Source organism: Cnephaeus nilssonii (assembly GCF_951640355.1).
Source record: "Cnephaeus nilssonii genome assembly, chromosome: 6".
NCBI classification, from domain to species: domain Eukaryota; kingdom Metazoa; phylum Chordata; class Mammalia; order Chiroptera; family Vespertilionidae; genus Cnephaeus; species Cnephaeus nilssonii.
In genome coordinates, this window is record NC_137077.1 from 70,866,399 (window position 1) to 70,888,933 (window position 22,535).

General features: G+C 44.0%; 1 protein-coding gene across 3 annotated transcripts in view; it reads right to left on the reverse strand.

Moving 5' to 3' along the window:
• Nucleotides 1–14,223, reverse strand: part of E2F7 (E2F transcription factor 7) — a 39,316-nt gene extending 25,093 nt beyond the window's left edge. Inside the window, exons 1-3 of one of the 3 annotated variants that reach the window (XM_079773462.1) lie at nucleotides 14,094–14,223; nucleotides 12,871–12,963; nucleotides 4,318–4,593 (exon numbers count right to left, since the gene is read on the reverse strand). In XM_079773462.1, coding sequence (XP_079629588.1) covers nucleotides 4,318–4,593; nucleotides 12,871–12,963 — 369 coding nt within the window. In that variant the 5' untranslated portion in view covers nucleotides 14,094–14,223. Of the gene's footprint in view, nucleotides 1–4,317; nucleotides 4,594–12,870; nucleotides 12,964–13,659; nucleotides 13,891–14,093 lie in introns of those variants that run through there. The other 2 variants (XM_079773461.1, XM_079773463.1) reach the window with 2 other exon arrangements.
• Nucleotides 14,224–22,535: the final 8,312 nt, after the last annotated feature.

The window sequence follows — 22,535 nt, forward strand, 5'->3', positions numbered from 1 at the left end:
CAATGGGCTGTACTGGCAAGTTGCAGGGACATCCCATTCCATACCATCCTAGAGTCTAGTTAAAATACATTCCCTAAACAAATTTTCTTAGCATTCTGCCTATTACCTTCTCTAGACTGAATTTCTTGCCCTTTTCAATTTGAGGCCGAGCCCACTGGTTAAAAGCGTGAACAATGAATAGTGCGGTCATTTATAGGTTGCTAGAGTCCTGCTGACAGGGTGTTTGTTGGACTGTAGACAAGCATCACTAAGAGCTTGTTAGAGATGCAGAGTCTCAGGCCGCATCTCAGAACTGGTCCATCAGAATCTGTCTTTCATAAGATCATGAGTGATTTCTATTGACATGAAATTGAAGATGCATTGGTCTCCACTGTGTCATTAAACTGTTTTGTAAGTTTACAAATGTCCAAGGGTTGATGGAAATGAACAAGAGCAGCTAAATCTTATTCTTTCTTATTTCAAGTACACAAAACTAGTGTCCTTATCTCTTCAACCCACATTTCAAAAGGGCTGAATTCAACCTAAGAAAATAAAAGGTTTTTCAGTGAACATATTCAATAGGATGATCTCAATAGCTTCAGAAAAACACACACACATTAAATACATTTAACAACCATTCATGATTTTCAGAAATGCCCTTAGACAACTAGGAATGGAGAACTTGAATAAAGTGTATCTATAAAAACCCAACTGAAAACAAGTCTTAAAGAGAAAACCTTGGAATTACCCCCTTAAAAACTGGGGACATGATAAGGATGCTCCTCTTCTGTACCATACTGGAGATAGCCAGTGAATGAAGACAAGAAAAAGAAACTGAGGCACAGGAATTGGGAAGGAATAAATAAGCAAAACTTTCATTCTGCAGTAATTGTTTACATGAAAAATATAAGACTGACAAACTATTAACAATAATAAGAGAATTTAGAAAGCTGGTGAAAAGACAAAACTCTTTTAGGAAAAAAATCTAGCAAATATCTATTTGTATAAAATATTAAATTTGCATCTTTAAAGAAACAGACTTAAAACTTAGAGAAACACATATGGGTAGGAGGACTCAGTACCATAAACAGGTTCATTCTCAAATTAATCTACATGCAATGCAATTACAATTAAAATCTAATCTAAAGTACTTATGGAAGAAAAAAGGGCAAAGCATAGTCCACATATTCTGAATGAAAAATTGAGGTTCCTGTTTTGCCTGATATGAAGGCTTATTACAATACTAGAGGCCCGGTGCATAAAATTCATGCACTCGGGGGAGGGGGCCCCTCAGCCCGGCCTCCACCCTCTTGCAATCTGGGAGCCCTCGGGGGATGTCTGACTGATGGCTTAGGCCCACTGCCCATGGGGAGCGGGCCTAAGGCAGCAGTCGGACATCAGCGTTGCCGTGGAGGCGGGAGAGGCTCCCACCACCACGGCTGCGCTTGCCAGCTGTAAGCCTGGCTTCTGGCTGAGCGGCGCTCCCCTGTGGGAGCGCACTGACCACCAGGGGGCAGCTCCTGTGTTGAGCGTCTGCCCCCTGGTGGTCAGTGAATGTCATAGCAACCAGTCATTCCGCCATCAGGTTGAAACCGGCTCTCCAACATCCCCCGAGGGGTCCCAGATTGTGAGAGGGCGTAGGCCAGGCTGAGGGACCCCACCGGTGCATGATGGTGGCCGGGGAGGGACACAGGAGGGCTCCAGGGTGTGTCCGGCCCGTCTTGCTCAGTCCCAATCGGCTGGACCCCAGCAGCAAGCTAACCTGCTGGTTGGAGCATCTGCCACCTGGTGGTCAGTGCACGTCATAGTGAGCGGTTGAGCGTCCTTAGCATCTCATTAGCATACTATACTTTGATTGGTTGGACAGCCGACTGGATGACCAGACACTTAGCATATTAGGCTTTTATTATATAGAACTAGAGGCCCGGTGCATGAAATTCGTGCATGGGGGGGGGGTGTCCTTCAGCCCAGCCTGCACCCTCTCCAATCTGTGATCCCTCTCACAATCCAGGACTGCTGGATCCAAACTGCTTGCCTGCCTGCCTTCCTAATTGCCCCTAACCGCTTCTGCCTGCCAGCCTGATCACCCCCTAACCACTCCCCTGCCAGCCTGATTGCCCCTAACTGCCCTCCCCTGCAGGCCTGGTCACCCCTAACTGCCCTCTCCTGCAGGCCTGGTCACCCCTAACTGCCTTCCCCTGCAGGCCTGGTCCCCCCCAACTGCCCTCCCCTGCTGGCCTGATCGCCCACAACTGCCCTCCCTTGCAGGCCTGGTCCCTCCCAACTGCCCTCCCCTGCTGGCCTGATCGCTCACAATTGCCCTCCCTTGCAGGCCTGGTCCCTCCCAACTGCCCTCCCCTGTTGGCCATCTTGTGGCGGCCATCTTGTGTCCACATGAGGGCAGCCATCTTTGACCACATGGGGGCAGCCACCTTGTGTGTTGGAGTGATGGTCAATTTGCATATTACTCCTTTATTAGATAGAATGGTATTGTTGGAGGGATGGACAAATTGGCCAATGGAACAGAAAAGAGCCCAGAAACAGATGCACACACAAGTGAAACTATGATATGTGACAGGCATAGCACTGCCAACTCCAGGGAAGAGGAAGAACTGAATACATGATACAAGGACAAGTGATTATAAGAAGCAACATAAAGGGAAAAAAGACAGGCACCAAATTGAAATGTAACACGAATAACTGGTACAGGTTTCGTTTCACGCATATATAATAAACCCTACAAATCAATAAAAATGAGCAAAGAACACAAACAGGTATTTCACAGAAGAGGAGAAAACATGGTAGCCAGTAAAGATATGGAAAGAAGCTTAACCTCATTGGTAACCAAGGAAAAAGCAAATGGATACCACAATAATATACAATTGTACACCCACTAGATTGGCAGAAATTAATAAATTTGAGAATTTCAAGTGTCAGACAGGATATGGGTCAATATATGTTTATACATTACTGGTGGAAACAAACAGCTCTTGGTAAAACAATCTGGCACTATCTTGTGAGTATTTGAACATCCAATAACCTAGTAATTGCACTTTTAGGTATATACCCTAGAATAGTTCTCAAACTTTGTAGTCACAGGATCCCTTTATATTCTTAAGAAATACTGAGAAATATCTCTAAAAAAATTGTTTGGTTTTTTTTTTTTACTTTTTGGTAGAATAGTTGGTCATATAAAATACACTTATCATGTATGTAATGTCTTTAATACCCATGACTCTACCGCCCAACCAATCCCCAAACCAGAACAATACTATTAATTTACATATTTATAGATTTTAAAAATCCACCAAAATGACTGGAAGAGAAATAACATTCCAATCTGTGAGCAACTTTTCTTAGCAAGTATGGGAAAAAGTTTGATGGAAGAGTGAAAATTATTGACCACTGATTTTTTTTTTTTTAAGTATAGATATGCAGCTTATTTAATAGCTCTGGTTAGACATGTAATTTAAAGATAACTTTAAAGCCCAAACCAACAAACTGAACATACATGAGAATAATAAAATTTCCCAAGTCAAAGACATTTAGATTAAAATTATCCTTGCCTGGCCTGCGTGGCTCAGTGGTTGAGCGTCGACCTATGAACCATGAGGTCACGTTTTGATTCCGGTCAAATCTCTCTCTCTCTCTCACACACCCCACCTTCTCTCTCCCTCCCTCTCTGAAATCAATAAAAATATATTAAAATAAAAAAATCCTTAAAATTGGAGCAAAATTAAATCCACAGCAGCATTTTTAATAAAAACACAAATTCCCCCATTAAATCAAAGTTATTAAATGTCATTGCTTAAAAATGGATTTTTAAATGTATTGGTTAAGGGAGTATTATAAAAAGAAAGTGTTCCCTATTAACTGTGTCCAAACAATAGGGTGCTGAAGGCCTGGGGCGGGGGTGGACTAGAGGGAGTCAATGGGGGAAAAAGGGGACATAAGTAATACTTTTTTTTTTAATTTCTTTATTGATTACTGTGTTACATATGTGTCCTTATCCCCCTATTACTCCCCCCTAAATCTCCCCTCATGCCCTCATCCCCCTGTTGTCTGTGTCCATTGGTTAGGCTTATATGCATGCATACAACATATGTAATACTTTTAACAATAAAAAATTGTTAAAAAAAAGAAAAAGAAAGCGTTCATTGTGAAAAATGAGATACAGAATGAGAATTCCCTTTCAGCTATATAAAGAAAAGATATTAAGCTTAATGCTGCCTTTGGCTCAATAGTAGCTGAAAAATTGAGAATTCTATGATTTTTAAAAAAAATAATCAAGTAAAAAATTTTAATTTATCATAGCTGCTAGGAACACAGCCTGTTTACCTGCAGAGAGTCTGTAAACACTTCATCCTTGTTCTCAATGGGTCTGAACAGTCCCTTCTTCTTCTCCCAATCTCTTATGTCAGGGCTGGCAGCACTAATGAGCATCTTCAGGTTGGCTGTGGGCGTCCATGGTTCTGTCTGCTGTCTGTCCACAAGCTTAACGGGAGTAATGGGATTTCTTTCTGGAGTGAAGATTTTTTGCTTCGATAAATCAATTGGTTCATTTTTTATTGGAGTTTTCGGGGTCATCCTTGATCGATCAACAAATATATTTTCCTATTTTGAAAAAGAGACCTTTTAGCAAGAATGAGACAGGTCAGCTATCAGCTAAGAGAACTGTTTTGTTCCCACCATGAAAATACAACCAGACCATATGTTCAGGGCTGAGAAATAGTAGGACAGGACTAATGAAAACAGACAGGATACAGGGGGCGCACGGAGAAGCTCCAGCGGGACACTGATTATAATCTGCTACTCCTTTTATGCATGTTTTTCCTGGCATCGCTGTGAAAGAAGTCATGAGTGTATCTATCACTGGTGGATGCTTGTAATAGTTGGGGATGAAAAGGGCAAATGTGAATTGAGTCCATATACTCCTAAGTGCCATATTTCTTAAACACTGTTAAGTTTGCACTAACCAGTGAAGAAAACAAATGCTTTGCAGTTCAGTGTTCAACAGTGCTAATATAACAATTCGCAGGACCAATCGATATAAGTGCATCCAACAAAATGCCACATGTAAAACGGACCTAGAGAGCAGTCTTACTTCAAAGGACTCGTATGCAACCCCGACCCTATATGACTCCCCACGTGAGATTACCAAACTGACCTCCAGCCTGTTCAAGAAGAAGAAACCACTGATCACAGGCTTAGGTGTCATGGGGGCGATATTAAATTGCCATAGAGACTTCTAAGTGCTTATCTCTCAAGTTCTGTTCTTACTTTTTTCCAGCTTGGTAACAGTTTGTGGCGTAGAACCCACCCTCAGATCACACTTTGAGATTAATGATGGGTCCATTATGTGCCTTGTAAAACAGGACTGAGTATAGAGAACCCACATTTGGAACTACTGAGTGATGAAAACAAATTTCTTTCCCCTAAAACCAGTTTTTGGCATTCAAAAACAGAAAGACCCGGCTCTTCTTATAGCAGAATTCACCTCCAGGCAGTAGCGTCTTATACAATTATGAAGGTGGGTGGTTAAATATTTATCCCTCCCTTTCCTGTACACGTAACACTCTATAGCTACTGCATGCTTGGATTTTTGGCTGAACAGTGGTTTACAAAAAGTGCTTTCTTATAAACGAGCAACATGTGCAGAGGGAAAAGATTGGGAGAAACTGGAATCTGTGTTAGCACGCCAACCCTTGCTCTTGAATTGGCAGAAGCTGCCCACTAGCCATGGTGGTCCTGTCCTCCTGGAACAGGAAGGAAGCGGGTGGGGATGGGAGCCTAGGTTTCTCCCGCCACAGCAGCAGTAAGCATCCAGCCTGTGATGCTGCATCTACCGACTTATCTCTCTCTCTCTCTGTTTATTATCATTTAACTTTTTCTTTTTTAAAAATTTTTATTGTTGACTCTATTACAGATGTCTCCCATTCCCCCCCTCTGCCTCTCTCCACCCCACCTCTGCCCCTCCCAGGCCTTCACCACATTACTGTCTATGTCCACGGGCTATGCATATATATTCTTTGGTTGATCTCTTCCTCCCCTCTCTACCGATATCTCATAACAAGTTCCTACAAGTGTGCAATTCTGATGAAGTCTTCTACAAGGGGACCCTCCAGGGAAAGTATTGAGGGTTTACGATGTGCCACACCGTGTTTCATGTACTTTATGGATATTAACCTCTTCTAATCCTGTGACCTGGGTACTGTTATTTTTCCAGTCTACAGCTGAAGAAACCGAGGCACAGAGAGGTTAAATAACTTGCTTGAGGTTACCTACAACCTCATTCCATAGAAAAGTAACTGGCATGCAAGACATACTGAAAGCAGGAGTCTCTGAAATTCTGCATCTGGAAATAAGCTTGTCCTGGGTGCCGGTTGGAGGAAGCTGTCTTGTTCACAGCTCCCACACCCAGTGCCCAGCAGGCCCCACAGTATCGATGGAGAGGGGGATGGGGAAGCGGTTCTGCATGCGGGTTCTGGTGCCAGCTACTCCCTGGTGCCAGGGAGGGCGCGTTCCTTCTCCTCACGAGGCTTTCAGTCTCGCAACTGAAAATGAAGTTCGTAAAACATACCAACCTCAGGGTTATGAGAATAGTTCCTGGCATATAATGAGCATGCAATAAAACTTAACTATTGTCTTTATTACCATTCATTCTGACACTCAGCGCTAATATATTTAACTTCCGGGGTGAATGTCTTGTCTCATTCACGAGACTGTGCACTTCTGGAGGTCAGGGAGTAAGTACACGTCTCATGCCTCACAATTGTTGGCACAATGCCTTGCCCCGTACAAGTGCGCAGAGAACACGGTGCCCTGATTATCTGGTTATTCCAAAAGGTATCCCCTACAGTAGAGGGTGTGGCCCAGGCTTACTGAGCCAGACAGAGATTCACCCGCCTTCTCTACCTTCCATGGCGCCTGTAGACACAGAAACCATGTGTTCCTCCTTCTTTCTTACCAAGGAGCAATTCCGATAGATCATTTCCTCCAACACTTTGATATATTTTCGCTACAGTTTAAGTATTACAGATGCACCTCGACTTATGAAGTTATGTCCTGATAAATCAATCGTAAGTTGAAAATATCATAAGCTGAAAATGTATTTACTCTACCTAACCTACTGACGATCATAGCTTAGCCTACCCTACCTTAAATGTGCTCTGAACACCTACATTATAGGGATGTGACCCCATTATAAGTCGAGGAGCACCTGCAATTGCCTTCCTCTTCTTCTCACCAGAAGCAGGAGACCTAGATGGGCATTTTGTAGACGTGATGGGATGCGAAAACACAAAGCACAATATCAAAAAACACTGGCAACGCAGTACACTGTAGCGTATGGGTTGTTTACCCGGTGATCGTGTGGCTGACTGGGAGCTGTTGCTCGACACCTCTGCCCAGCGTCATGAGTAATTACCCTACTGCATATCGCTATTTTGGGAAAAAGCAAAATTCGGAATTCAAAGTATGATTTCTACCAAATGCGTATCACTTTCACACCACCATGAAGTTGAATAATTGTAAGTTTAACCAACTTAAGACAGGACCATCTGTACTTAAAGTAGGAGGAGAGACAGGTTACCTGATATGTTGTGATTGTATCACACCTCTGTATCAAAAGAAAAAAACTGTCTAGCAAATTGTTTTTCAAGGTCTCAGCAGGTGGGTAGAAAGTCGACTGCTATCTAGTCGACCCTGCTCCATCCGCCTGTTTATCCTGCAATCCTGACACTGTATTAAGCAGTGGAAAGGGGATTGAAACGAGAATTTGGAAACCTAGTTTTTGTCTCAGCTCCGTATCTTTTTGATACTGAACAAATTGTTCCTTCTGTCTGGGACCAAGTTTCTGGTCCATAAAACAAGGAGTTCAGACTAAAGTCTCTATCTCCAAGGCTTTCCAGCAAGGCTGCCCAGCGGTGTGGTAGATGCTTGGATGCAACCAGACCTCTTTAGGAATGAATCATTCCCCCAGCTGCTGGAAGTGATGCCAACAGGAAGCCCTTAACTGGAATGCCTCGGTCGGCCAAAGAGGGCTGACTCATCTGGGATCGCCCCCTCCCGGGGAGGCCTGATATGTAAAAGTCCGGCCCCCTTGCCCGACTCAGGACTACTCTGAGGGGTCATTCCAACCTCCCCTAGGGTAAACTCAGACTTCCCCTGAAGCTGTGTTGCAGATCTGCCTCTTCCTCTGTCCATTCTGCTGCCTTCCCTTCTCTTCCCTTCCCTTCCCAGGCAACTCATCCTAGAACTCTCCCTAGAAACCTCCGGCACACTAAGCTCCCGGTCACACCTGCTGGTCAGGAAATCTAAGCTGCAACACCCTAGAAATCACTTCCTCCCTCAGACAGAGCCTGGACAAAGTAATCCAGGACACAGGTTTTCTTGTTTTCATATGTAAATGGAAGTAACACACACTGGAGAGCCTGCCACAGGGTTACTGTGAGGATCAGATCGGATAATGAAGGGGAAAGCAGTCAGTAATGGTGAAGGGCTATACAAATGTTCATCATTATTGATTACTAGAGGCCCAGTGCATGATTTAATCATGCACCTGGTGCACCGGCGGGCTGGCTGTCCGCCGGTGCACCAGGCCTTCCGAAAGCCTCCGGCGCGGCGGAGGCTTTCGAAAGGCCTTGTGCCGGAGCAGACAGCCGGCCAGCTCCCCCCGCTTTGGCTTTTGATCGCGGGGGAGCTGGCCGGCTGGCCGCCGGTGCACCAGGCCTTCCGAAAGCCTCCGGCGCAGCCATGACACAGACGCTGGCCCAATCAGCTACCCAGGCCACCCTGAGTCCCGCCCCCTGCGCCTCCTGCTGGCCCAATCGTGGGCGTAGCGGAGTGATGGTAATTTACATATTACCATTTTATTATGTAGGATACCAGCGGCAAGACTATGCTGTACGCTGCCACAGAGAGGGGTTTGTAGTCAAAAGATCTTGGGTTCAGTCTTGCTTTTGTTTCAGATACAGCTTTGATCATGTGACCTCAAATAGTATACAGGCTTTTGGCATTATGCCAACCTCTTTTCCAGTTCCATCTTATGCAAATTCCACATTTTGCCCCAACAGTCCACTTGCTTTTCTTAAACCTGCCCTGCACTTCATCACGTCTGAGCTGCTGCTCACACCATCACTTAGTCTTTAATGCCACAGGCTAAGCCTTGCCTGTTGTTTAAGGCTCATTGCAAAGACTACCCGTTAGGAAGTTCCCCTAACTACTGACTAACAGCTCTCTTGCCCTTCAGAGCACTTCCAGAATGAGTAATCCACACTGAGGACTTGCCCCTGATCATATCCCAGGGGCTCCTCAAATTATCAGTGTGTTCTGATCCACTGCTTCTGACTGAGGTCACCTTCCAGGAGCCAGATCAATGGCAGAATACCTCACTTGACCTCACTGCAATAGTTAAGACTGTTGACTGTTCTTTGCTCTCTAAAAACTGTTGGTCCTGAGATAACAGTCTTTCTCTGTTGGTTCTCTTCCTATTTCTGCTTCCTCTCAGTCTCCTTCATTGGTTCCTCTTTTTCCACTCTTACAAACCTCAGCCTGATACTTGTCTCTACTTGCTCTCTCTTGCATAGTTCATGCCTCTCATGTACATGATTTTAAAACCAACTTGTATGTTGACAATTCTCAAGTTTGTGTTTGGCTAGCACCTTCAACGAATTCCAAAGTCGGGCAACCAGCTGCCTTCTGCACATATTTATTTACCTGTAATCATACAGACACACATATATATATATATTTCAAACTGAATTCGCCTTCTTTCTTAACCACTCCCAAAAGAGATGAATGACCTTCCAAAAAATCCTGTGCTCAACTATATCTAGGCATTGTCTCCAAATATACCACTCACTTCTATTTTTTTAAATTGATTTGAGAGAGACATTGATTTGTTATTCCACTTACTTATGCATTCATTGATTGCTTGTATGTGTCCTAAATGTAGATCCAACCCACAATTTGGCATATTGGGATGACACTCTAACCCACTGAGCTAACCAGCCAGGATCTCATTTCTGCTTCTTTACTAGTTCCTCTCTACTTGCCTAAGTCTTAACCTTCATTCCTTCAAGCCCTAGCTCAAGTGTTACTTCTTGCACAAAGCAGCTCAATACTCACTGCTCATCTCTTTGGCCCAAATCATCCATTTTCTATTTCTGTCATGCTTAAATGCACTGTAAACAAATTAGGAGAGTTGTTTATAATCCCACAACTGGGCCCAGTAAATTTGGGTAACCAAGTTGAAAACTCCTTTATGTTTTAAGTTTCTCCATGAGAAATAAGAAGATGCATGTATGATACAGTACTTTAAGAATTCTTGACCAGTCAAGAAAGATAAATGCTCTATATCAGCAGTCGCCAACCTTTCAGCCCTCACGGACCACCAGTGGTCTGCGGACCACTGGTTAGCGACCGCTGCTCTCTATGCCAAATGATGCACAGGACACTGTAGCAAGCATCCCTCAGCGGGTTTTAAGAAGGAACAACTCAGCACCATGAGTTTGTGGCCTTGCTGAATCTCTTGAACATTTCTTAACCCTTTGCACTCGCTTGCTTTTTTCTCGATTCCTTTATTCTAATGCTAACCGTGTCGAGTCACACTCGACATCCGAGTGCAAAAGGTTAAACACCCGCACCTCATGTTGTTTCTCCTGACTAAAATGTCCCTCTCATTCACTCTTGTTTTCTTGTGGGTTGAACATCCTCAACCTTAATGTTAGCTCCTCAGAAGCCTTCCAACTCTCTAGACTCCCCATGAATTCATTTCTTCCTCCGCTGTTCCCTGGGGACCACTTTGTTCTCACTAATTACAGCACTTATCAAATCATAGTACAGTTGGTTAGTTTTACATCTGAGTTCCTGAAAGTCTCTCAAATAAATGAGGGCAGGGTCTGCATCATTTTCATCTTTGGGCTGTTAGTTTGAGTACAGTGTGAACAGTATGTGTTGCTGAGTGCTCAACAAAAACCCAAAGAGGGAGGTGCTATTTACTGGTTGCAATTTATGGGAGAAAGAAACAGACTTAATGAGGTTAGAAGACGTATTAACTCCTAATAAACGACTGTCCCCTTAGCACCTCTGACATAAATATTTGTTTAAAGATTAAATAAATATATCTGTTTGAGGTGACATAGTGAATGAATAGCAGAGCAGAAACTCAAACCCAGATCTGACGCCAAACCCCATGTTCTCACTATCCCTAGAAATCCTTCACAGCAACAGGAAAAGAGACAAAGCCCCTCCAAGCAACTAGCAGAAGCACTGTTCTTATCCCTTGCTTTCTCTTTAAGAGAGGAAATAATTCCTGCTCAGACATTCCATTTCAAACATTGTAACCACTTTCCAATCACTCTTGAGTCACTTGAGTTTTTCCTCCATATTCATTAGAATGTGAAAGCTCAACTGTATATAGCACTTACTGATGCTAACTAACTAGAGCAGAAGTTGAAGGCACTTGATAAGAAGTCATTGACCCAGCCCTAGCCGGTTTTGCTCAGTAGTAAGAGCGCCGGACAAAAGGGTCTCAGATTCGATTCGCATCCAAGAACACTGTACCTGGGTTGCAGGCTCCATCACTGGCCCAGTTGGGTACATGCAAGAGGCAACCAATGTTTCTCTTTCTCTCTCTCTTTCCCCCAACCTCCACACACTCTCTCTCTCTCTAAAAAAAAAAAAAAAATATCAATGGGACAAAATATCCTTGGGTGAAGATAAAAAAAAAAAAAGGGGGGGGGGGGCCCATAAGAAAAAAAAGTGGACACAGACTTAGGCTTTATATACTATATATATACATATTTTTTTCAAGGCTGTCCCATCCAAATTATAAAAGATAACAGCGTTTTGCTCTGAAACTCCCAAAGCCAAAATTCTAAAAATATAAAGTCTGGGCATTTTCACCCTCATATAGCTTGGATAATTTTTTTTAAAGTTCTCTTTAAAACAATAATGCTTTGGTGTACTTCTTTTCCTAACCAAAAAAAAAAAAAAAAAAAAAAAAAAAAAAGGTGAATGCTAGGAGGGGAAAAACCCTACATGGGAAAAGCATAAAAGCATACAATTTCACACCTATCTAAAATTAATGGTTGTCAAATATTCTTCAAAGGGCCATACAGGTTCTTTGCAACCAGGCAGTGTCATTGTTGACACTAAATCTAAAATTTAGACCAGGACCCTAGAAAAGTTCAATATCCAAGGAAGTTGCTATGCTCAGATTTATATTCAAAGTTTGTACATTCAGGTTTATTATATGTATTTGCCTTCGCCTAAACACACTTGGATGTTTGCTACTAACAAGCTCTTACAGCTTTTTGGTAGGGCACTGTTTGGTGGCCAGTTTACTTGGTAATGTTTCTTAAAGACTCCACCATGGTCTTACAAATCACAGGGCAGCAAAAAAGGGGGAGTGACTCAGTGCAAAACCAGACCAGAATACGCAGCCTGTGTTGGTGGGCTCAGTCACTCATCTCCCAATATGGGTGAATGGAACTGCCTCTAGAGCTGATTAATGAATGGGTATGAAGAACATTTCACAGCACTTTAATAATCCAGCATTTATAGCAGAGAGTCTTTCTTCCCGGGTACTCAGGCTTAACATTCCTGCACAGCATTAGCTAATTCCAATGTTGACAACTACAAGTATTAAAACTTTTGATTGAGGGGTTCAGCATATCTTTGATTAATATAGACGTTCCAACACTACATCTAACCTAGCCTTTTTCCGCTGCACAATGACTGAGAAACTCAATTATTAATGGTTTGGGTGTCTACATTAAAAAAAGTATATTTCTACAATGTTCATAAGACAAATACAAGTGGCATATTGAAACACTTAGTTGAATTAGACATCACTATCCTCAATATGTTAGACCTTAGTGCACTTACCTTTTGTGCATTTTCCCCATCTTCAATTGCAAAATCTAGTCTGGGCTGCCTGGGGTTGATCAGGTCTTTTAGTGTTAAACAATTTACTTCCATCTGCAATGCACAATTACATTAGAAACGATTTTACCATTAGATGCTTTCTCCTCCAACAAAAAATATCTATTTGTTATTTGCTCGACGCGGACATGAACTTCCCCTTCCTAAACTCATCCTGGGAATTTCCAGGAGCGTAGCCACCCCCAACTCTCTAAAACGCACAGGAACGAATACAAACACGCATTCATGACTGAAAACTTGGGAAGAAAAAGTCGACAAAAGTAGTACTTTTTTTTATGAAAAGCAACAGAACAAGGTAAAGTTACAAGTCAGGAAGGTGTAGGGCAAATCTGTCAGAAAGTACAGGGTCTCCTAAGGTCAGTTAATTTTGGCGCAAAGACCTGGGAGGAATTCGGCTTTAAAGAGGTTTGAACGGGGAATGGGGGGGGGGGGGGGGGGAGAGGAAATCTGATCGCTAGACCAAATCCATTCTGCGCTTAGCGCAGCCCCTTCCCAAGCTCCCAAACAGACCCCAAGGACAAACTCTTCCAACGCAGCCCCCCAAAAAGTGAGGAAAGGCAAGTGCCCAGTCCTGCCCGGCTGGCGGAGGAGCTAGACAGGACACCCCACGCGGGCCTGGTCCCGCGGCATGAATCCCTCTATTCCCCGCCAGCCGAGGAGGGGAGGGGTGGCAGGCTGGCAGCCGAGGCGGGAGGGCTCCCTCTCCCCCCAGTTCCCGCCAGCCCTACTTACTACTCCCGCTTTGCGAAGGAGGTTTCCAGCCTCTACCGGGACCTCTACGGCCCCACACCCGCGTGGGACCAGCGGGGCGATGCGATCAGCAGCCGGGTGGCAACATCGGGCGGGGAAAGCGAAACGCGCAGACCCCCTGCTCCGAATGCCCTTCGCTGGCGGGGACTCCGCGGCGTCCGGACAGCGCCAGCGTCCCGACTGGCGGCCCGCGACTGCAGCCCGGGGCCCGGGTCCCCGCTAAAACACCTCCGCTGGCGCCTTGAGACCGAATTTGAGAATCCACCAATCAGCGGCGGCCGGCGGAGCGGCCCCGGCCAATCGCGCCGCCGCACGGCCGGGCTCGCCGCCCCTTGGAGCCTTGGCGCTCCGGGCCGCGCGTTTCGCCCGCACCCGCCCGATGGTTGCGGCCTCGGCCCCCTCCCCCTTCCGGGCACCTGGAAACCTGGCTTTCGGGAGCCGATTCCTGCTGCGGCCGCGGGCCGGGCGGCCGCGGGAAGCCCAGGTCGGGGCGGGCGGGGCGGCGGGAGGCGGGGCTCCTTGGTTGGGTTCGCGAGACCCGCTCGAGTCCTCCAGGCTGGCGGCGCGGGGAGGGCGCGGGCACCGCCAGCGGCGGGGGCAGCAGATGGAGGTGGGAGGAACGATAGACGCGCCCTGGATGCTGCGGCCGCCACCCCCTCCCCCAGCAACCTGCGCCGGAGCCACGCCGCCCAGGCTTGTTGGGGCAAACTTGCTAACACCGAAAGCTGGTGTGACCTGTGAGCCATGGTTACTGCGCCTCTGCGAGCAGATGGCACGCCAGTTAGCCTTGGAAACCAGACTGCAAGCCCAGCCAGCTGTTTTCCCTGTGTTTTTTTTGTTTTCTTCTTCTTCTTCTTTTTTTCTTTTCTTGCAAGTCCCGAAAAGTTTCTTGGTGGTGTTCCCATTTCAGAACGTCGCCAATAATTAGAGGGGAAAAAGGCTTTGTTAAATAATTCCTTGCACGAAGGAATAGCGTTCTGGGAAACAGTCGAGAAAAACTTCCTCAACGTTGTATTAAATATCTCACTTCCTTCAACTTTAGTTCCTTATTTAAAATATGAGTATTGATAGAGACAGTCTTGTGCGTGTGCACTTGGGCATCTTAATAGACGTTATTGTTTAAATTTACAGAAAAATTGAGAAGATAGGATAGAGTTTCACCAATTTAATAACATTTTATATTTGTGTAGTACTTTAGTTAAAAACAACGAACCAAAATGGATATATTATTCTTAACTAAAGTCATTACCTTATTAAGATTTAATTGTAAACTAACGTCCTCCCCTGCTTTCCCTCCCCGCCAGATATACCGCATTACATTTAGCCTTCACATCTCAGGCTCCTCTTGGCTGTGACAATTGGTCATATGGTACTTTCCTCATTTTTGATGACCTTGAGAATCTTGAAGAGTGCCGGTAAGTCATTCAGTAGGGTATCCTGCTACTGGAATTTGAGACAGCCTTCAGTAAAGCATGTCTACAGACATCTCCTTACAAACCATATACTTTATAGCAGGGGCATCTTTCTCCTTTTTATCTTTTCTGTACCAAGTGCTCCATTTTCCATCCTTCACCTCCCTAATGTATATATTTCTAAATGAACTGTCTGTAGAATTCAGAATGCTCAGCCTAGTTCACTTTGTACTCTGTTTAGATTGCTAAAAATCACAGCTAAGTCATGTGTTAAAAAGACAAATAAGTATGGAAACCTTAGACATAAAGAAAACATTGGTACCAAAAATTTGACATTTTTATATTAGAGGTGATATTTTGAACTGACATCTGTCTTGTAGGTAGAAGCATAAGGAGAGAAGTGTAAAGAATAAAAATGCAATTTATTAAATTTTGCACTTATCCTATCTAATAATAGAGTAACATGTAAATTACCATCACTCCGCTACGCCCACGATGGGGCGGCGGGAGGCTGGGGGGCGGGACTCAGGGTGGCCTATCCGGCCATTGAGGGGGGCTACCCTGCTGTTGAGAGGCGCAGTCCCGCCCCCTGCGCCTCTCAACAGCAGAGTAGCCCCCCTCAGCAGCCACAGACCATCAAAAGTGGGGGAGCTGGGTGCCTGTCAGCTCCGGCACCAGGCCTTTCAGAAGCCTCCGCCGAGCCGGAGGCTTCTGAAAGGCCTGGTGCACCAGCGGACAGACACCCAGCTCCACCGCGAAAAGCGAAAGCGTGTAGGGGACCCTACACGTGCATGATTCAATCATGCACTGGGCCTCTAGTATGGAAATAAAATTTAGACGAGGAAATGTGTTGTTGTTTTCCAAACTGTATTAATTTACTGTGGCTGCTATAACAAATCACCAAAAACTGGTTGGTTTAGATTCAGAACAACAGAGATTTATTCTCTCACAGTTCCTGGAGTCCAGAAGTCCAAAATCAAGCCCCACACTTCTGGGGTGTTAGAGGAAAATCTGTTCTTTACCTCTTTCAGCTTCTGGTACCTGCAAACAATTCTTTATTTTTTTATTTTTATTTTTAATTTTATTGATTGACTTGAAAGAGAGAGAGAGAGAGAGAGAGAGAGGGAAAGAAACATCAATTTTGTTGTTCTACTTATTGATGTATTCATTGGTTGATTCTTGTATGTGCCCTGACCAGGGACCAAACCCTCAACCTTGGTATATGGGGACAACGATTCTCTAACCAACTGAGCTACCTGGCCAAGATCTGTAAATAAGCAATTCTTTCTTTCTTTCTTTTTTTTTTGTAATCCTCACCCAAGGATTATTTTTCCCATTGATTTTCAGAGAGAGTGAAAAGGAGGAGGGGAGGGAGTGAGAGAGAGGGAAACACTGAAGTGAGAGATACACGCATCACATTGATTGATTGCCTCCTGCATGTGCCCTGACTAGGCTAGGGAATGGAACCTGCAACCCAGGTATGTGCATGAATCAAACTCATTGAACCAGGAACCCTTTGCTCCACAGCTGATGCTCTAACCACTGAGCACACCAGCCAGGGCTGTAAGGAATTCTTGACTTATGGCTGCCTCACTCAGATACCTGAGCTCTCTACATCAGTCGTCACATTGCCTCATCTCCTTCTGTCTGTTAAATCTCTCCTGTGTCTCTTATACAGACACTTATTATTGAATTTAGGTTCTACCTATATAATCCAGCATAATTTTATCTCATATTCCTTAATTACATTTGCAAAGATATGCAAATAAGGTGACATTCACAGGTTCCAGGGATTAGGATGTGGATATACCTTTTTTTGGGATCACCATGTAGCCTTCTAGACACATATTAAAATTATTAAAAATGTATTCATTTTTCTGATATTTCAAAATAATAGTGGTTGTTTCTTTGAGGTCAGTTTTGTTACAGACCTTTTCCTATCATTTTCAGAGTATTTTTTTTTTCTATTTCAATTCAAACGTAGCCACTTTCAAAACAAGAAAAATTCAATATGTAGCCTCAGGCACTTGTAATGCCATTGATTGTTTAAAGTAAGATTGATCTTAGATTGGGAGGAAAATTGGAAAATGAATGTTTTATGGGCAAATTCAGAGACATTACTCCAGCACTCTTATTTATATTGATGCTTTCAAGTCCCGGAATTTGTAAATTATCCGTCAATGTCTCAGTTATTCAATTGACACGGGTGGTGGCTGGGAACGCGGGTGCGGCATCAGTTCCTGCATGTGTTTCTCGGTGTGGCCTGATCTTCCTTACAGCATCGTGGCTCAGGGCTCCAAGAGTGTCCAGCCCATGAGGGGAAATTACATTGCCTTTTGCCATGTGGCCTCAGAACTAAGGCTACAAATCAGTTCTGCTGTATTTTTATGGATGAAGCAGTCAAAGATCCACCCGTATTTAGAAAGAACAAGGAGAGGACATACATCCTACCTCTCAGTGGGAGAAGTGTTGAAGAATTTGGGGCTAATTTTAAAACAGCCATACCAGGTTTCATGCTAATTTAAGTATATTTCAGTTCTACCTCGACAGTCTGCTTGAAAGGTCATGAACTTGGGCACAGTGTGGTATTATCTATATGGCTGCAGTCCTCATGGCCCTGTATTGTGCCAGCGCCCTGGTTCTGAGTCCTGTCTAGACTTTAGAATCACCTGGGAAGATTTTTTTTTAAATACCAATATCTGCACCCTACATCCATAGATTTTGAGTTTCCTTGATCTGGACTTGGATTTGGGTTTGAAGCATTCCTTCAACGCTTAGTGTCTTGTTCATTAGCATCATGCCAGTTGTATGCCTATTCATCAGTTCCTTTGGATGCTTCTGGCTCAGTGGTCTTAGAATGGGATTCTCAGGTCCCATCAATGAGAACGGGAAGAATTGGGCAGGTGTAGAGGTTCCAGAGGGCTGAGTCTTGCGGACGTGTGGCCATGTCACTGGTTTTTGGAAGGACGTGAGGTTGTCAATGAGAAACATGAGCGGAGCATGTGATGGAGGTATATCAGAAGAATGAGCAACAAAGGCTGTGCTCAGGAGAGTATGTGTCAATGATGTCTGCATTCCTCTGTGCAAAAGCTTCCTCCACAGCTTCTCAAACTTGCAAATAGCCTTTTACCCTTTCGGGATTCCACATCCCAAGATTTACCTCACTTTATAGAAAGAATTACACTGTAGTGAAATATAATTCACGTCAGACAGTCTGAGTTGTCCAGTTAATGGATAAGCTTTCCCTGATATTTTCTCCCACTACTGCAAGCACAGTCATCTTGATGTATCATCTGTTCACAAAAGTGCAACCACAGAAGGGAATTAGAAACTGAGTTTTCACCACGTGGGTGACAGAGGGACTTTGGCTTCACATCCTGGCAATTCTCAAGTCTCCTTGAGTGGATCAGTTTAGCAGTTCTTAACCTGAGGGCTGCCATTTAAAATGGACTTTGTTTTCAGCCAGTCATGAGTCTGGGAATATGACACATTTGCCTCTCTAACTGCTAATAAGTTCAGAGAAGGCAGAAATTAATTTTTTTTCTTTTTAAGAACTTTAAAAAAATTTTGCTCCTATATTATTTTTTATTGAATTTATTGGGGTGACATTGGCTAATAAATTATATAGGTTTCAGGTGTACAATTCTATGATATATCATCTGTAAGTTATATTATGTATTCACCATCCAAAGTCTAGTCTCCTTCCATTACCATCTATCCCCCCTTTACCCTCTTCTGCCTGTCCCCACCCTCCATTCCTCTGGTAATCACCATACTGTTGTCTGTGTCTATGAGGGTTTTGTTGTTGTTGTTGTTGTATTTTTTAGAAAGCAGAAAATTTATTCTTGACTGATACCAAGTAATGTCAGATGGAGCATAAGCCCATGAATATTTCCTGCTCATGGCCTTAGCAACAACAACAACAGGTTAATTCCAAAGGGCAGCCATGGCTCCCATTGCAAATCACATCCAGATGTCCAGCAGTTCAAAGGAGGTGCTTAAGCTGTGATTCCATGTCCCACAGAGAACAGAGGGAATTCATTCTTTATCTTTACAGACACATTTTCATTTTTAGCACTATGGCGCAAGGTCATTTTCCTTAGGGAGCATGCCATTAGCGTGCTCACTAAAAGAAAGCATAGCGCATTTGGTGTGCAGTGTGTTCTTGTGTGTGCATACTGAAGGTAAGAATGCAGAAGGGGATTGTGTTGTAATAAACATTCCAGACCACAACAGATAGGACAGATTTTGAGCTGGGTTGGCCGTTTCTTGGAACAATAGGATAATGTGTAATGGGGTACCCCTTTACATGGTGCCATTTTTATGCTGCAGGTTTGGGCCTGGTTTTTTGGAGGGACCACAGTGGATGGGACAATAAAAATGAGGATTGACCACTGTCCTGAAACAGATTCTGGAGAAAATGGGGTCAAGGAATTAATAAGGGAAGGAATTAACTTGAGGAGTAGGGAGACATAGTTCTAGACTAAGCTTGGCTATGAACCTGCTGGAACAAAAGGTTTGGCTCACCTAGCTTCAGCTTTCTCTTTCAACTGGTAGTAGGCTGATTGGAAGACCTCTGAAGAACCTATCAATTCTGTCATTCTAAATGCTCATTGGATACTGAAGATACCCTCTTAAGACTGTTTGCTTCTGACTCCTAATCACTCAGTGTGGATATGTAAGAATATTGCTGACTTTTTCACTTGAAAATGAAATCACTTTTTAAATTCCATATTTGGTGAAACTAAACACATCTGCATTCATTATATTACATATGTACATGCATGTATGCACACATACATACATAAATAATGAGAATGATTAAAAAATATCAGGCCAAAGACTAACCTCTGTCACGTTTATTTCTCCAAGCTTTCTAAATGCCTAAATGTAACTTTTTATATCTACCTAATAGTATTATTTTAATAGCATTTATTCATGATAACTAGAGGCCTGGTGCACAAAATTTGCATACTCGGAGGGGGCGTCCCTCAGCCCGACCTGTGCCCTCTCACAGTCTGGGAGCCCTCAGGGAATATCCGACTGACGGCTTAGGCCTGCTCCCCATGGGAAGCAGGCCTAAGCTGTTGGTGGGACATCCTTAGTGCTGCCACAGAGGTGGGAAAGGCTCCCGCCACCGTCGCTGCACTCGCCAGCCGTGAGCCCAGCTTCTGGCTGAACGGCGCTCCCCCTGTGGGAGCACACTGACAACTAGGGGGCAGCTCCTGTGTTGAGTGTCTGCCCCCCTGGTGGTCAGTGTGCATCATAGCGACCGGTCGTTCTGCCATTGGGTTGATTTGCATATTAGCCTTTTATTATATAGGATACTTTGTATTATCATGAAATGAAAATATTTTCATTGTGCAGTGGAAAGAGGAGTTTGGGGTTAGGGCCTCAGGGACTAACAACTTAAGTTACCTTGCCTGTGCAGAGCCTCCCACCTTGGGAAAGCTGGAGAAATGGATTATTGAGCCCAGACAGAGATATATTAGCCCAGATATTGACTAAACAATCGGGAAAATGTTCATGTACAAAGATTAAGGTATTGTCTACAAGAAGCCCCTGTTAAAATGTTCATGGTTCCTGGAAAGAGTAATCATTTAACCAATATCACCCATGTAACATTAAGACATCTTTCCTTAGACCATACCTGGGGGTGAAAATGGGCTTAACTTTTAAGTATAAAGCATTGCTTCTCTGTAATACCTCGTGTAGCATACTGGACTTTCCAGTCTTGTTCAAAGACATCTCCGCCTCTCCAGTATATTCCAGGCCACCCCAGCCACACATACTGTCAAGTCCTTCCAATTTTCCTGGACAATCAAGGCCTGCATTGCCATATGCTGGTTTCTTTTTGTTCTTACCAGTGATGCATGACATCAGGTATCTCCATGTAGTATGGCTACGTCCTGTCAACAAAGCTGTTGGCACTCAGAAGGTCAGGGGTGCTCTGAGATGCCACTGTGCCCTCCCTCAAAAGTGCCAGCTACTGCTGCTGCCATCAAGTAAAGCCAGACTGGATCTTGGGTGCCTCTAGGACTGGTGTTTCTGCTGCTAATGGTTCTGCGAGGTGCTGCTGCCACAGAGTATGGGAGATGGCCTGGGCCCCCTCTTGTGCTCCTCCCACTCCCCAACAAAGTCGTATCAGGCCAGTGCCTCTCTGTGCTGAAATAGGGAGCCAGAGAACATTCTCATTCTGTTGGTGGTTATTTTTCACTTCTTATCCCTTTTCCTGAGCATTCGGTCTTGGAGCCTGAACTGGGGGCCAAGTCTGGGGAACAGACACTGTATTATACTCATAATTCCTCCCCTCCCCCTTGGGCTGAGACATTGTAATTGGACCAGATTTTAGTCTCTTAGGATGAATTTCCCATGATGCTACTCTCTACTCCTTAAGATGGTCACTTCTTGGGCATTCACTAATGGCCTCACTACACTCAGATGAGTTTATCAGTGTGGCTGTAGAGAATGGGACAGCAAAGCCACAAGGCCTGGGAAGAGAGAACTCCGGGCAGGCTTAGTTGAGTGGGGCAGATGTGAGCACAATCAGGTAAGATTGGAGATAGTTGTTCCCCCAGGAGGAAGGCTTGAATGGGGGTCATGCTACATTTCTAATGGGGTAGGAAGGGGTAGTGTCTCCTGATAAAAGGAGAAAGATTCAGAAAGGAGTGTGGAAAAATGGAGGCTTGTGTGACCAACTTGGAGTATTGCTTGGGATTCCTGGATTATTATTCTTGTCAAAGATTGAATAGATGTGAATAAAATCTACAATGAATAAAATATCTGGCTAGAACATACCTATCACTTCCAAGATGGTAGAACATAGACTTGTTTTGTTCTTATATTCAGCCATACACATATATAAAGAATGATACCATCTAGCACAGAGACCCACAAGGCCCTACAAATTAGAATGTATTCTTTTAAAAAATATATATTTTATTGATTTCAGAGAGGAAGGGAGAAGGGGAGAGAGATAGAAACATCAATGATGAGAGAGAATCATTGATTGGCTGCCTCCTGCACGCCCCTTACTGAAGATCGAGCCTGCAACCCGGGCATGTGCCCTGACCGGGAATCAAACCGTCACCTCCTGGTTCATAGGTTGATGCTCAACCACTGAGCCACCCTGGCTGGGCAGAATGTATTCTTTTGGTCTACATTTTGTTGGCATACTTTAAGTTTTCGTTTTCTCGTCTTCAGATGTCTGTTGTAAAAGTTCCATCAAAAATGTTTTGGCCAAAGGAGTGCCAAAAATTATGTTTAAGGTTATTTTTAAAAATTGTAGGTTCTTATCCTTGAGAGCATAGCTTCCTTTATTTTATCTTATACTTTATGTAGTTTAAGGAAGTAAAGTATGAATATCTTCCTACTTCTTATGTGGTTTTCTTTTCTTCTTTCTTTTCTTTTTCTTTTTTTTTTTTGCAAAATAATATTTTGTTGCAT